We start from the raw sequence: 13,541 nt of genomic DNA, 5'->3' as shown, positions 1-13,541 counted from the left end.
TTGATTGATACCTCACAGTAGTCATTAGTTGTTTTTGTGGATCTTTCTTCATATATTCATTTGATGGTCAACATTTCACCCACTGTTCAATTATTTCAAATACATGTTATTAGATAATACTGATGCATTAAATTATTAGAACAATAGGAGAAACAAGGCATTCTGGGTTGGAAGCAACTCATTCCTGTTGTTAATGTATATAACAAAACACATTTTCAGGAATTTTTGACTTGAAAGAAGAAAAAGAGTATTGAATTGGGTGGGAGACCTCCAAGATCTAGGTTATGTGCAAACCAGAGCTCTACAACCCGGACAAATCTAACCTCTTCTTGCGACTCCATTTTTTTTTTTTAAAGAGAAAGAGGGGAGAGGCGGGGTTAGAAGGACAGGGAGAATACCAAGCAGGCTCCACACCCAGCAGGAAGCCCATCACAGGGCTCAATCAACAGACACCGAGATCATGACCTGAGCTGACATCAGGAGTCAGATGCTTGAGCTACCCAGGTGTCCCACTTCTCTTTCTCCTCTTACAAAGAGGACATGTTATTTCATTCTTCCTAGAGTTGTCACACTGGTAAATTGGATGTTTCAGTGTCGTGAGTATTAAATTAGATAGTTTTGGTGTCATTTCAGATGTTAACTTCCTCAGACTGCCTTCCCTCACTGAATTTTTGCTGGTATAAGTTCTGTTTTATGTTCTCTTTGCACTTTGAACATATTTTTGTTATACAGCCCAATGTAATTGTTTCCTTTCTTGTTAACCTCCTACTGCCCTCCACACTGTGAGTTCCTAAGAGTCAGTCTTTTTATCTCTGTATGTCCAGAACCTTGCATCGTACTTAAATTTTGCTCAAAGAATGCTTTTAAAAAGAGGTTGGTTAATCTTCAAAGTTTAACTGAATAGTTAAACTTAATAGTTTAACTACTTAATACTAGTTTCTACAGTGTTATTTATAAAAGAATTCAGCTTTATTTATATATTCAGTGAAAGTGTAAATGATTTACTATTTTATAGGACCTGAATTACAGCCTAATGCTACAATTCAGAAGTGTAAATGTTTGATACTCGATTTAGGTAGGAATGCTCTCAAGCCAGGAATTAGTAGTAAGAGTTTCTGAAAACAGCCCGAGAAGGTTAGAATGAGGGTATGGGGGAACCAAATTATGGATTTTTAAACCATAAGTGACTGTAGGAAAATCCCTTAGAAGAAACAAGAATCAAAGCTGGTTCAACAAACAAACAAACAAACAAACAAACACATGCACCTGCATTATATTTAACCCCAAGTGGCAGGACCCCATAGGTTGCCTCTGCTCATACTGCAAACTCACCTTCAGGCCAGATGCAGTAGTTGGCCATACCTTCCCTAGCAGAATTATTCCCAAGCAGAATAAACAATGAAAGAGAATAGGGAAAAACTTGCATCAGAATATTTTAAAGGGAAAAGGGCAAAGGACTTTATCCACCACATAGAAAAGATACACATGATTCTTTGGAAAGTATCTTTGTTTTCTTAAAAAGCCTATCAGCCTGGCACCACAGTCCTCTCTGGTCCTCGCCAAGCCTATAAAAACCTCTCGTTGCCAGGATCCATCCAATTCTGGCTCTAAACTCACACTGACCACCCTAGCACACCAGGCAGCTAGCAGACACTATGCATTTAGAAAGCAGTTCATGACCATGTTGCCGTGGTTTTCAAATGTTTATGACTGTGTCTTCCAATAAGAAAACTAATTTATGCTGTGGTCAAGAACACGAATATGCACAGGAATAAAATTGAGAGAAAAATGTCTTAGGAGAGAATCTTTACAGTGGACTCATACCTCTCCTCCCCTCTGCCTTTCTCCACTCCTAAAAATAGCATTCTCCCTAAAAAAAAATTACTGGTCCTAATCCACCAATTTCTCACCCATAGAAGTATGAACAGTATTGTTCAAACATGGCTCTTGGGGTCTCAGTACATAACCCAAGCAGCTTATCCAGATATTTATACCCCTAAAAACAGGTTTCTTTTAGGAATGTGTCTCCGCTTATTCAGGCTACTGTCATACAATATCACAGGCTGGGGAACTTATAAATAACAGACAGGTATTGCTCATGCATCTACTTTCCCAGGCTGTGGAGTCCAAGTCCAAGACACCAGCACAGTCAAGGGAGGGCCTATTTCCTGGTTCACAGCTAGTGTCTTTCCATTGTGTCTTCATACAGTGGAAGGGACTAGGGAGCTCTGGGGCCACTAATCCCATTCATAAGGGCTCCACCCCTATGACTTAATCACCTCCCAAGACCCGCCTCCTACACCACTACCTTAGGGGTTAGCATTTCAACATATGAATTTGGGGGTTACACAAACATTCAGACAATAGCAGACTACATCTGCTATTTAAAATGTAGTATTTTTCTAGGGCACCTGGGTGGCTCAGTCGTTTTAGTGTCTGCCTTCAACCCAGGTTATGGTCCCATCCTCCTGGGATGGAGCCCACCTCAGGCTCCCTGCTCAGCGGGGAGCCTGCTTCTCGCTCTCCCTCTGCCCCTGCTCCCCCCAGCTCTGGTCATGCTATCTCTCAAATAAATAAATAAACTCTTTTAAAAAAAATAGCATTCTCCCTTATTATTACTAAGAAATTTGAGAACTGAGGAGGTTAAACTACTTGAGGTTAATTATGGAGGGCACTCTCTGTAATATGCTCTTTCACCTCTCTGTTCAATTCCTCTGTCCCAAGCCCCGGTGGAAAAAGCTAGGAAGTACTTCCTGAGCTCAGGAAGCACTGTATTAATCTTGTCTGCCAGAGGCACTGGCCTGCTATAGTTCCACTAAAACGCTAGTCCTTTTTTAAACTATTAGTATTATTACTATTTTACTATTATTATTTTAAAAATAAAATAGAATTCTCTTACATTTTATTATTTTTAAAAATACATATTTTCGGGGCGCCTGGGTGGCTCAGTGGGTTAAAGCCTCTGCCTTCGGCTCAGGTCATGATCCCAGGGTCCTGGGATCGAGCCCCATATCAGGCTCTTTGCTCAGCAGGGAGCCTGCTTTCTCCTCTCTCTCTGCCACTTCTCTGCCGACTTGTGATCTCTGTCTGTCAAATAAATAAATAAAATTTAAAATGCATATTTTCAAATATGTCTTTATTATATTTATTATTTTTATATGATTAGCTCTATTAATCACTAGGAAGTGGAACGATTATAAAATATGGGCAAATCCAGGTTTAATCTGCCACTGAAGTAATTTATTATTGGAAACATTCTTTCTCCATCATAGGCATGCAGTCCATTCCCAGTTGCCTTTCCCCTTAATTCTCAACAATGTCCGGGCTCTGCTGCTTACATAAGTCATTACAAAGCTATTTCCGTACTGGCCACGGGGGCCTTACTGTTTGAACACAGCATCAGTTCAACTCCCACCACTTCTTTTCCAGGTAGCAGCAAGTTGAGTTTATGTCAGTTCATCATCATTACCATATTTATGGATGAGCATGTGAATGGCACTAGAGGGACTTTACATAAATACAGAAGAGTGTGGTTCCTGCCTTTGAGGACATTAAAATAAAAGTAAGTCGGAGGCAGTCACCATATGCAATGCCTAATCATGTAATATGGTGACCATTTGGTGATGCTACTATACTATATTTCCACAGCATTAGTGTTTTCAAATGACTCAGTAAACTCTTGCCAAGATATGCAAAAACAACTAAATGAGGAGCCTTTTCCAAAAAATGTTTTCCTGTTTCTGTTACCAAATTCATCTGACAGAATCACTCTCTGAGTAAGTGTCACTTGCCTACTGTGGAAAACACTTTATTTGGTAGCAATTTTGAAACATCTAATATGAGTTACAGATACTGCAAGGAATCCTATATCCCCCTTCAAAATCAATAGAAAAATTGCTACACACACTAGGTATTTTTTCTTTGTAAAGACAGATTTAACATTGCATTCTGTTTCAGAGTAGCTCAGGTATATCTCAGCTAGTGAAGTGGTTTAATCCTCCATTTTACCTGCTCAGGTAAAAGGGTCGTTTTGCATCTTGAAGGTTAGAGGCAGTATTTTGTACAAATAGATAACACACTAATTCGATCGTTACTATTGTTTTAAACTAGCCTAGGGAGGAAAGATAGAGAGTAACGCATCGCTGACAGTAAGAATAACTGTTTCTTTACCAACATCTTAAAATCATGTACTCACAGTTGAAATGCTAGATGTTTTAAACTTCCATGTTCCACAGAGAGAATATCTTCCACCCATGATGTTATTCTTAATAGATTTTTTAAAAACAAATTTCAACATGGTCAGACTTTCCTCCTTGGAATTCTAAATGTTTCTATTGTCTCTACATCTTGAATCAGTAATTTAAAAGCTTCATAATTTAAAGTTTTTCTGTTGAGTAATTATTTTATCGCAATAAATTTTTACCCTGTATAGATGTTGTCTTGATTCTTTAGTGCCTTCTTAAACATATATTAAATATAATATGATATATATATATGTATACATACATATTTAACTTATAAAAGCATCTTTGTATATGTTTGTGTAAGTGAAAAGGTAAGGCAAGCCATGGAGGCCCACTGAAGCATTCACATTCAAATGCAGTTAAAGTGGAACATGCTTGACTACATCAACACACATAAGTTGATACCAAGAACTCTCAGAGATTCATTGAAACTCAACTAAGGATCAACATCTAACAGCTTACTTTTCTTCTTCTAGATTTTTGAATCTTAAGAAAATATCTAGGAAGTGGGAAGAACACAGACTTAATATTTTACCCATGACTTCCAGAGAGGCAGAAACAGGGCTTATAAAGAAGCCAAGTGTTCTGTCTTTAAGCAATAGCTGACATTACATGGGTAAAATACATTGTTAATGTTTGTGTTATTGCTCACTATTGACTGGATCTCTTCATTATGCTCCTGAGAATCACGTATCTAAAAAATACTAGAAGTGATAGCAATGGCATGTGGTTAACAATGGCCAGATCAATCCCGGAACACAAAATTTTAAATATGTATGAGGCAAAAAATGACTTTGGGTTACCTGTAATCCAATAAATTTTGCACAGCTGAAAGGAGTGGGAGAAATGCATAAAACACACATTTTAATAATTCTGGAAAATCAAGGTTAGCTGATAGCAATGGGTATTTGGGGGCTATTGTAATTTCTCTTTTTTTATGTATTTGCTTAATTGTCTTGTACAAAGAAACATTACATCAAGATGTAGTTAAGAGTAGTGGCCATTCAGACAATTTGTATATTCTGACAAATGTGTTTAATTACAACCGCTTCAAAGGTATCCCAGATTTTCAAAAGTTTTATTTGAAGTTTGAAGACTAGACAAGGTCATACTAATTTTACAACATCCTACATGATTTAAGTATATATACAAAGAAAAAAACCAACATTGGAATATTACACAGCTTGAAAGTTTGCAAAGGTTATTTGTGTCTTAGTAACTTCTGTACTTACTGACACATCAGACGCCAGTAGGGAGTATTATGTTTCATAATTTGTTGACTAGCAAAGATACAATCATTAGTACCCTAAGTCTTCAAAGTTCACACCAATCCTTTGAAGCCATTCAGAAAGAGAAAGTCAACCCTGAAATTAGAATTAGTGACTATGATAAGTGCTTTCAACAGGACATAGATAAAACAGAGATGTTTGTTAATTTCATAGATTACAAAATTAGTATATCATCGCTACTCCATATAGTGAAGACTAGGTGACTTTTCTGTGTATTCTTCTTCTAAGATTTAACTTGTTTCAGTGTGAATTTAAGTAGAATAAATTTGTTTCCCTTTGGTGTCATTGAAACAAATGACACAAAAGCTACATACTACTTCATAGGAATTGTTAACATCAACACATGTGGGAATCCCTCTGTTGTCATGAATTTGAGGCATCATGGGACAAACATATCCTGTTGGTCGTGCCACGTTGGTGAAGTGCATAGAGAGCAGAGAGAAAATGCACAAGCAAGAGAAAGCCATTTCAGTGCATTTCTAAAAAATAAGGAGTATAAGTTTAACAATCTCCCTTTGAAAATATTTGTTTAAAAAACTATCAATAAAATAAAATTCAGAACATCACAAGAAGCCAGGAATAATTTTGAGAAAGTAAATCATTACAAAGCATGACTCATAATTTCTAAAACATACTCTGTTTAGAATGAAGAATTGTGCATAGTCTGTAAAGGAAAACGGCTAGAAATTTGGTGGGACAGTAGATGTTTAAAAAAATAAAAGGCATTGGCTAGACAGTAAGTGTGTCTATTTTTGGATCTAAGTAATTATTTGTAATATGACTTAAACATTGAGGAAATTAAAAAGATTTAATTCCTAATTTTAAAGTTGTCTGAAAAGTTGTCTCCAAATGTTAGGTCCATTGAGGACCTTACAAAGTTGTGAAAGATGCCGAAAAATGATCATTATTTCAGATGCTTCAGATCAACAATTTCATAAGAACCTGAAGTAGAAAGCCTGTGGACATAGGACAAATGTGTGGCCAGCCAGTCTTAATTCTGCTCTTATTAAAAACACCATTATGATTGACTTTCCCTTTAAATTCTTCACTATGCTTGAAGACCCACTCCATATATACATCATTAAGAAATGCGGTTAACACATGGACAGACAAGACAATAACAGTCTAGTGGCTTTTGTTATGCAGCACAAATAATAGGGGGGAAAAAAAACTTCTCAGTGTAGCACAGGACCTTAACATTTTGTACACATACCATACTTTCTTTTCCAGGACCCTTAATTTAAAACTCCAATAATTCTGTGTCTAAGCCTTATAAAACAAATACTTGTAAAGCTTATAAATTAGATGCTGAGGACTATTATGGAGGCAGTGTGAGCTTTAATTTGAGAGACATGTCAATGAAACCTCCATTATCAATAACAAATTGTTATGACAATTGCTTATTTTTTCAGGACCTCCGAAGCAAAATAAACAGAAATCAATTTCCATCTTAAAATGATGTACTACATTGTCATTAGTAAATACTTTTCTCAAATAACTACACAATGTGCTTTCCTAGGAAATTGCCACCAGTTTCATTCAAGTCTCAGTCAAATTCTAGTTTCACAGGAAATGCAGAGATGAACAAAGAGATGATGAGTACGCTTGGCCAGACGCTGCAGCACTGTGTTAATATTTGTTTGCTAAAAAGATTTTAAGTGGACAAACACAGAATTCATTATTCTGCTATTTTAAAGTAAAGATAAGGCTATGTAAATACCATCAAAATAAAGTTTAAAATTCCGGTTTAAAGGGACATAATACTATTTTGTTGTTGTTTATCTTGCAAAATGGTAGTATTGGGTTTTTCATCAAGGAAGTATTTGGAAATTACATAGTTATAGCTTCCTTCAAAAATAGAATTTCAGATTCAATCTACTGATATTAAATATGATCAATCTACTGACAGGCAATCATGTTCCATATATATGTATACCTATATATGTATACATACACACACACACACATAAACATGAAACTTTTAGGCAAATAACAGGAAAAACTCATTTAGAAAAAAATATGGACTTATTCAGTTGATATACAATATAAAGAATATAGAATAGAATGAAAAGAAAAAAGATTACATGATATATTTGATTAGAAATAATGAAAGTAAAATGAGAATTATAATATCAATTAGTACTGCATGTAACAGATTCTTCAAAATGCTGTTATAAACACTGACAGTGATTGGTAGGCACAGGGGAAATAATTAGGATCATGTAGAGTTATTAGAGAAGAAAAAAAACCTTATTGCTAACATTGCAGTGTTCCTTTTATAAGAATTAGCTGAGTATTGATTATAAAAGCTCTATCAACTCTTGCTTTAATTTGATAACTATGAGTTTTTTTAATCCTTGCTATCAAAAGAGTGCTACTTCTTCCCTTAATATATTCCAACCATTGTGAATAATTCAGAAAACAATGATGAACATAATTCACAAGTTAATGTGATGTGGCTTAAGCAATTTAAACAATAAAAATCAAATTAAACCAATGAAAAGGCAGGCTTAGACCTCCTTAAAAAGACAGTGGCCTACCATAATTTGAGCACTTTTTCATGAAAAATCCCATTCAGTTTCCTACAGAGTTTGCCCAGTTCATTCCATGGAGATACTTTCAGGGAGACAGAGAGGAGGACTGTGGGGCATGGACGCTCCTCACTCTTCCTCTGTACAACCCAGCAGCTCTGAGCGAAGCGTGATCCTCCCGTACCAGGACCAAGGGAGGATTCTGATGTGCCGTGCATAGATGGGAGGGTCGATGACGTTTTTCCTGTGGGTATCATTGTCAAAATTGCCCTGGAAAACCTAATAGAAAAGAGCAAAGAATATCAATCATACAGCCTTCTTTTTCCTGGGAATCATTTTTATCATTTTTTTTTGTTTGGAACCTTCTTCCCAATCGTGAAATTTTGATAACTAATCATGTTTTTCAAAGCAAATTATTGCAGCTTCTTTTTAAATGATCATTTTAAAATTAAATTGTTGGAGTGCCTGGGTGGCTCAGTGGGTTGAGTCTGCTTTTGGCTCAGGTAACGATCTCAGGGTCCTGGGATCAAGGCCCGATTCGGGCTCCCTGCTCAGCGGGACTTTGCTTCTCCCTCCGCCCTTACCTACCGCCACACCCTCATCCGTTCATGCTCTCTTGCTCTCTCTCTCAAATAAATAAATAAATAAACAAACAAATAAATAAATAAATAGTAAAATCTTAAAAATATAAATTATCAAGTAATGCTTAATTTAAAGAGCTAAATAAGATAAAATTGGGCATCTGAGGCATAGATCTATCATCTTCATCTGCCTATCAGGTTTCTTTTAATGCAACAGATATTTATTTCTTGCTTCTGTCACGGGCTGGTATAGGTTAAGCAGTTTGCGGAAGGCGCTCTCTTCTAAGGAGTGATTCAGAGATCCAGGCTGCTTGCAAATTGAAGCCATCATCTGAAACTTGTGGCATCCACATTGACAAAAGGCAAGGTGAGAGAGAGTTATTAGACTGGGCAGGATGTTTTAAAGAACACAGTATAGCAGCAGCTTACATCATTTCTGGATACATATCATTGACCTTAACTAATTATATCAGCCCAACCCAGCTGCAAAGGAGGCTGGGAATGGGGAGGAGCACATGGATATTTGGCGAGCACAACACTCCCTATCACAATGTCCTTTGCTTGCTTCTCACAGACAACAAAATTAACCCATCCCCAAGAGAAAGAATGCAATCAATGCTATTTTGAACGTTTCTGTTGTTTTTGGATTCTGTGTCTACTCATTCCTGGATCCCTGCAATATTGTTGCGATCATTGTGACTTAGACCATCCTGACATGTTGGCACTGGATTCTTCTCCACCAATCTTTTGTTTCAAAGCTTTTTTTTTTTTCTTCTTCTTCTATTAAAGAGAATTTATGACCATTTTTCTCTCCAAAGAGACCTTTATAATCATTTTATAAAGTGCTTGCTTCAGAAAAAACAAAATCAGAACACTGGGATCCTAATAGGAATGACATTAAATTAGACATTACTTTGGGAGAAATTCATGCATTCATAATATTTAGTCTTACTTGAAGATTTCTCATTTTTCATCTATAGAGTCTGCACACTTATTATTTAAGAAATTTCTAACTTTTTTATATTCACATTTTCATTTTAGCTCAAATAGGATAATGAAGAATCTCTTTAAACTTTCCCCTTTTAACTTGACGAGGCATCTTATAATTGGAAGATAATTTCTTTCTTGTTTGAGATCAAAACATGACTATATAGCTAAAGGGAGACCCGAAACAAAAATTCCCCAAAGGGTGGGGGGGGGAAGAAACTCCATCACTACATGATAGAATATTTAACCCGTGTCTTTGAACATTCTAAAATTAAAGGGAATGTTTTAAAAATGGCCTTCTAGAATAAGTTGGCTCAGTCTCACATGATCACAAAAGGTTTCCTGGGTAGGGAAAAATAAAGAAGTCCTCTCAAAGGCATTAGACAATGGCACTGATTAATAGAAGCAACAGACAAGATGGGGTAATCTTTCTGCTGGTTCCACGGAAAGATTATGTGTCATTGAGGGCCAATGCGAAGTGCTATCCCTACCTGGTGGGGCACAATTTTTCAGCCTGACACAAAATATATCTCAAAGGCAATTTTTGAATAAATATTTGCTGAAGAAGAGAATACCGAACTGTGCCAAGTCTAGAATTCATCATCCTGGCATAGCTGAATCCACTTTCATTTAATAGAAATTTTATCCTCAGCAATGCTCTGGCTTTGCATTGACCAACCAAGAACTAATTCTGGATTTAAGTGTGTTACTAAATAACAGTGTCTCTGTTAGTAGAAGTTCACATGTATAGAATATACCACACAGACACTCACCAAAAATCCTCAGAAAGGTTGTCATTGCCAAAGCGGAAAATAGGAGAGTACCTTCTATGGTTTCCTGACATTCTCCCTGACATACGATGTTGGATTCAAATGCTTCGCTGAGACTGTGGTGTTACAGTTAAATATAGAATCTCAAATCCAATTTCAGAGCCTTGCTAGAGAAGTTAATGTGTTTCTTTGGAATAATAGAACTTAAATTCATTAACTTTCATCACAAGATCTATAACAGTCCGAAATACAGGGTCATACCATTTCTTGGGAAGGATACACAGTAAGAAATAATTTTCTTTGAATTCACTGGTCTTCAGCACAAGTTTCAATAAGAAACTATCAACCCAGAAAGAAATAGTTGAAATATTATACTTAGCCTTTATAATGGAGAATACAATGTAGAGAAACTACGTCAGCTCTGAAACTGCATTCACCTGTGACATTTCTGATTTAAGGGGTGAAAGTCATAGCTATTTGAATGCTCACTGAAAAGATTAAATGAAGTTTCATAAAATAGTATAATTTAAAAAACAAACTTTCACAGAAAAACAGCCACAATCCACATTGGAATCACCCAAACCATGGCCTAAAGGTAGTGAAGACAACACTTTTATTTTTGGAAGTCTCTCAGTAATGATGCAGCAGAGAACACAAAGTACATCCTTGCAAATTCGAGAATGGCATCTTGTACTTGCTGTGCAAACAGGTGGCCCATGTACTGTTCTCTTGTCTCCAGCACTAGGAAGATCATGCTTAAGAATGCTAGTTCTGTGTGTTATCCAGCAAAGGAATGCAAACTCAGTATTTTTAGTTCACTTTTAAAAATGGGTAAAAATTCTAGACATGGGCTTTTATGTACACACTTCAGAGATATAAGCAACTCAATTGATACCAAAGTCTGAAAAGATCAATGGGAAATATATCTCCATTTAGAAGGGAAAAATTGGATATGAGAAACACAGTTTGAGAAGTTTTTAGAAAAGAGTATGCATATGCTTCAGTTTCAGGAGGAGGCTTAGCTCATTAGCCGATGACAAGTTTGCTGATGTACTCAGACATGAAAATGCTTAGGGATCTATCAGGCTTTTCCCAACATACAGGCCCTCAAGAAAAAGGCACTAAAGGTACTTTGGAGAGGCTTCCAAATTACAACCTAGAGGATAATAGAGAGAACTGCCATTGCCTTCATGTGGCTGAGATCTTGGATCTGGCTTTTCAATGTCAACTCTCCTGTGATACTTGTTAAAATTCAAATCAGATTCTAATGAGGATTCAAATCTCAACACAAAGAGACTGTCAGATAAAACAATTAAATGTTGCTTCCAGCAACGTTTTAATTTTTTTTTTTTTTTTTGTAAGATAAGACTTGTCATTCTTCATTAGGGACAATGGTCTATTCAGGCCAGAGTAGACATCATCAATGGGAGACTGCCAAGAGGGGAGGGTTCTCCTTCATGACACCATCAGACAGCTGGGGCGTAATTAGCGTCTCTTAGCAGCCGTGACCTCTAACTGCCTTTCACAAATGTTGAGGAATTCTTGGGGGAATTTCTTGCACATACTATTTATTTAGAATGTCATCTGGTCTGTGAAGATATACTTCTTTTTATTTTTCCTAAATAATGCATTAGAAAATTCAAAGAGAGGGGCATCTGGGTGGACTCAGTCGGTTAAGCATCAGACCCCTGGTTTCTGCTCAGGTCATGATCTCAGGGTCATGGGATCAAGCCACCCCACTGGGCTCTGAACTCAACAGGGAGTCTGCTTGAGATTCTCTCTCTCTTTTCATCTCCCTCTCTCCCTGCCCCTGCCCCCATTTGGGTTTCTCTCCCTCTCTCCCTCTCTCTCTTTAAAATAAATAAATCTTTCTGAAAAAAGGTTTTAAAGAGACTCCCATTGTTCTAATCTTTTGGAATTTTGTCACCCAAATAGCAATTTTAAGGATTTTTAGAGAGCCTCCATAAGCTCTTTAAGGCTAATGAATCAGTATTTTAGCAAGGCCTCAGGGAACTATCAGCTCATCCCTATGGCCTTTTTGGGTCTCCCCGTTCTAGATTTCATTATTTCTCTTTTGATATGTGGAGACTAGAACTATAAATGGGATTCCAGATATTGTGAAAATACAAGAGTAGAGTAAGCTATTGTTTGCATTTGCCTTGGCCATGGTGTCAAACACACCACTGGCTTCCTTGCCTATGTTCACACACTGAAAGGGTTTTTAAAGGATTAAAGACAAAGATAAATTTCTTTATCTTTAAAGGATTAAAGACAAAGATAAAAATCCATTACCCAAGAGCAGCATTTGTGTGGGGGTTGGAGGGGAGAGGAGTGGAAAAGAGAAAAAAAAAATTATCCAGCATATATAATTTCACTTATTTATTCTTTCATCCAGAGTACTTATGAAGGAGTTGGAAAAAAATAGTCTTTTCCAACTCTGATCCACGAGAAACACTGTTTTCATGTAAATGGAAGGATCGGAGACTTGGAAAATAAGGCATAGATCTGTGAGCACCAACTTTCCTCTAACATTTCTGACATGGAACTTCCAGCAATGACAATGCAATCCTCAATATAATAGGGTAGGTATGTATGTATTCAGATACTTTGGAAGTCTGTCCTTTGACTAGGCTGACACATGCCTCTTTCTAAGTTCCATCTATTGATCCTAGTGCTTTATTCTCAACAAGCATAGATGATACCTGTCAAAAGAAAAACAGCTTTAGACCTCCTTAACAATAATTAACATAAATTTCTCAAAAACTCAAAATTCGTGGTGCTTTAGGCTAAACATTTGTGGTTGCTTAAAAAAACTCATGTGAGATGATTTTTAAACTTATTTTGATTGCATTCCATTGGATACCCTCTGTTTTTTAAATTTGACTTGAAAGGGTAGTATTTATTTGGACATACTATGTGGTAATGACCTGAGTGGCCTAAAGTATAGAGTGTGCCTTTGTTATGGATACAATACTTCTATCAATGCAGTCTAAAATTTAAAACTATTATATTACATTTTTGGCCATGATTGATGACTAATTGTCAAAACAAACTTTGAACTTTATCATAGAAATTCTCTTAAGTCAGGATTTTCCCAATATTTCACTTGTAAAAGAGATTTATAGTGGATGTAGACATT

At 36.5% G+C, this 13,541-nt stretch overlaps 1 protein-coding gene across 4 annotated transcripts in view; it reads right to left on the bottom strand.

Annotated features, from left to right (window-relative positions):
* Window positions 1–5,305: 5,305 nt before the first annotated feature.
* Window positions 5,306–13,541, bottom strand: part of EDIL3 (EGF like repeats and discoidin domains 3) — a 416,104-nt gene continuing 407,868 nt past the window's right edge. For 2 of the 4 annotated variants that reach the window (XR_014310084.1, XR_014310085.1), the window contains 2 exons: window positions 8,074–8,343; window positions 5,306–5,608 (listed from right to left, as the gene is read on the bottom strand). Coding sequence is in view for 2 of the 4 variants with exons in the window: in XM_082724687.1 (XP_082580813.1) it covers window positions 8,194–8,343 (150 nt within the window). In the remaining 2 variants the exon portion in view is untranslated. Of the gene's footprint in view, window positions 8,344–13,541 lie in introns of all 4 variants that reach the window. The other 2 variants (XM_082724687.1, XM_082724686.1) reach the window with 1 other exon arrangement.

This window comes from Mustela nivalis, assembly GCF_964662115.1.
Source record: "Mustela nivalis genome assembly, chromosome: 3".
Lineage (NCBI taxonomy): Eukaryota > Metazoa > Chordata > Mammalia > Carnivora > Mustelidae > Mustela > Mustela nivalis.
This window is presented reverse-complemented; position numbering and strand designations above follow the sequence as displayed.